This window comes from Phytophthora parasitica, assembly GCF_000247585.1.
Source record: "Phytophthora parasitica INRA-310 unplaced genomic scaffold supercont2.80, whole genome shotgun sequence".
In the NCBI taxonomy this organism is placed as follows: domain Eukaryota; phylum Oomycota; class Peronosporomycetes; order Peronosporales; family Peronosporaceae; genus Phytophthora; species Phytophthora nicotianae.
The window spans coordinates 3,577-4,844 of NW_008649066.1; the positions used below are offsets into that span (position 1 = coordinate 3,577).

Here is a 1,268-nt window from a genome sequence, read left to right on the forward strand (position 1 = left end):
TTCTTCAGACATCTTCCGCAAGTCACAAAAATTACAAACATGATTGTGTTCGTCTTTGAAATGACGTTGCCTATCGAAACTTGAACATCTCGTCGTCGAACATCCGAATATCCTATCTAGGTGAGCAACCGAAGTGCTCCGAGTCTTTTGCCTCAATTAAGATATGGTAATAATTGGTGTAAATCCGTCCTAGATACTTTATTTCATTTTAGCAACCATGCTTTTATTCTATTTGCACTCGACGATTGTTGTTGCTTTAGAAGTTCAAAAACACACGACAGCGGATACATCGAATAATACATGGAACATATAAGCTGATTGTTGTAGCAGTAGCTACAGAGCGCTGTCGTTGCTGGGATTGTGCCAACAACACCAACACTCGAGAACTTGCAACTACAGAGGCAGTTGTGAAACTGATGACCTCTCACGGAGCATGCATACGAAATGAGAGTGAATAGGGTATATTACCAAGAAGCTCAATACATCTTTACTTCTACATTTTCATTGGAGCGACACAACAAAGAGTTCTTTAGCTGGGAAGTGGCGCCCAGTATGGAAGAACCTGACGAAGCGATGGTACATGTCTCCGTCGGCGGGATGCCCATCGCAGTCTACCCCCCCCCCCACTGCCTCCTATGACCGAGGACGAACTGCGGCTGACGCAGGAGACGACTACCAGGACGGCGGTAATTCAGGGGAGTGATACGAGACGTCAAGTAGAAGCCCTGGCACATCATTCAGCGGCAGCACATCAAAGGGCTGCCGAGCAAATCGGCCAGGTGCAACGTCAGCAAGATCAACTTGCTGCACATACTTCAGAGTACTTACAAGCGCCGAACGACCGACAGACAGCTCTGCTTGAACAGCAATAGGAGATGCGGCGTCAAATGGACGAGCATCGCCAGTACCTGGAGGAACAGTACGAGGTGCTGAGAGAGGCGGAAAGGGCGGTTGGTATTTATGGTCAGAGACTCGAGAGCTTGGCCGAGGCTGTCCAGCCTCACTTGCAGGCGCGTTCGCTCAAGGTGCAGCACAACCACCGGAAAATCGACCAACAAAACAGGCTGCTGTCACTGTGGCAGCAGGAGCGAATCTGCCTGTACCACCAATCTATAGAGGAAGCTCTAAAAAAGAAAAAAAAAGAGACTATGGATACTTACGCGATCTTCAAACGGCGCATCCAAGCGTTGAATCAAGGAACACAGGCCAAGTTTTTTGTGATGCCTCTCAGTGCTTGCATTGAGCAAGGCACGATGGTTCGGATTTGT

The 1,268-nt window shown here is 48.3% G+C and overlaps 1 protein-coding gene across 1 annotated transcript; it reads left to right on the top strand.

Moving 5' to 3' along the window:
• Window positions 1-635: 635 nt before the first annotated feature.
• PPTG_24294 (hypothetical protein) lies at window positions 636-1,128 on the top strand (the record flags this gene model as incomplete). The annotated part of the gene is made up of 3 exons (XM_008916161.1): window positions 636-779; window positions 873-1,025; window positions 1,117-1,128. 3 exons carry the CDS (start codon window positions 636-638, stop codon window positions 1,126-1,128), a joined length of 309 nt encoding a protein of 102 aa, XP_008914409.1.
• Between the last annotated feature and the right edge of the window lie 140 nt (window positions 1,129-1,268).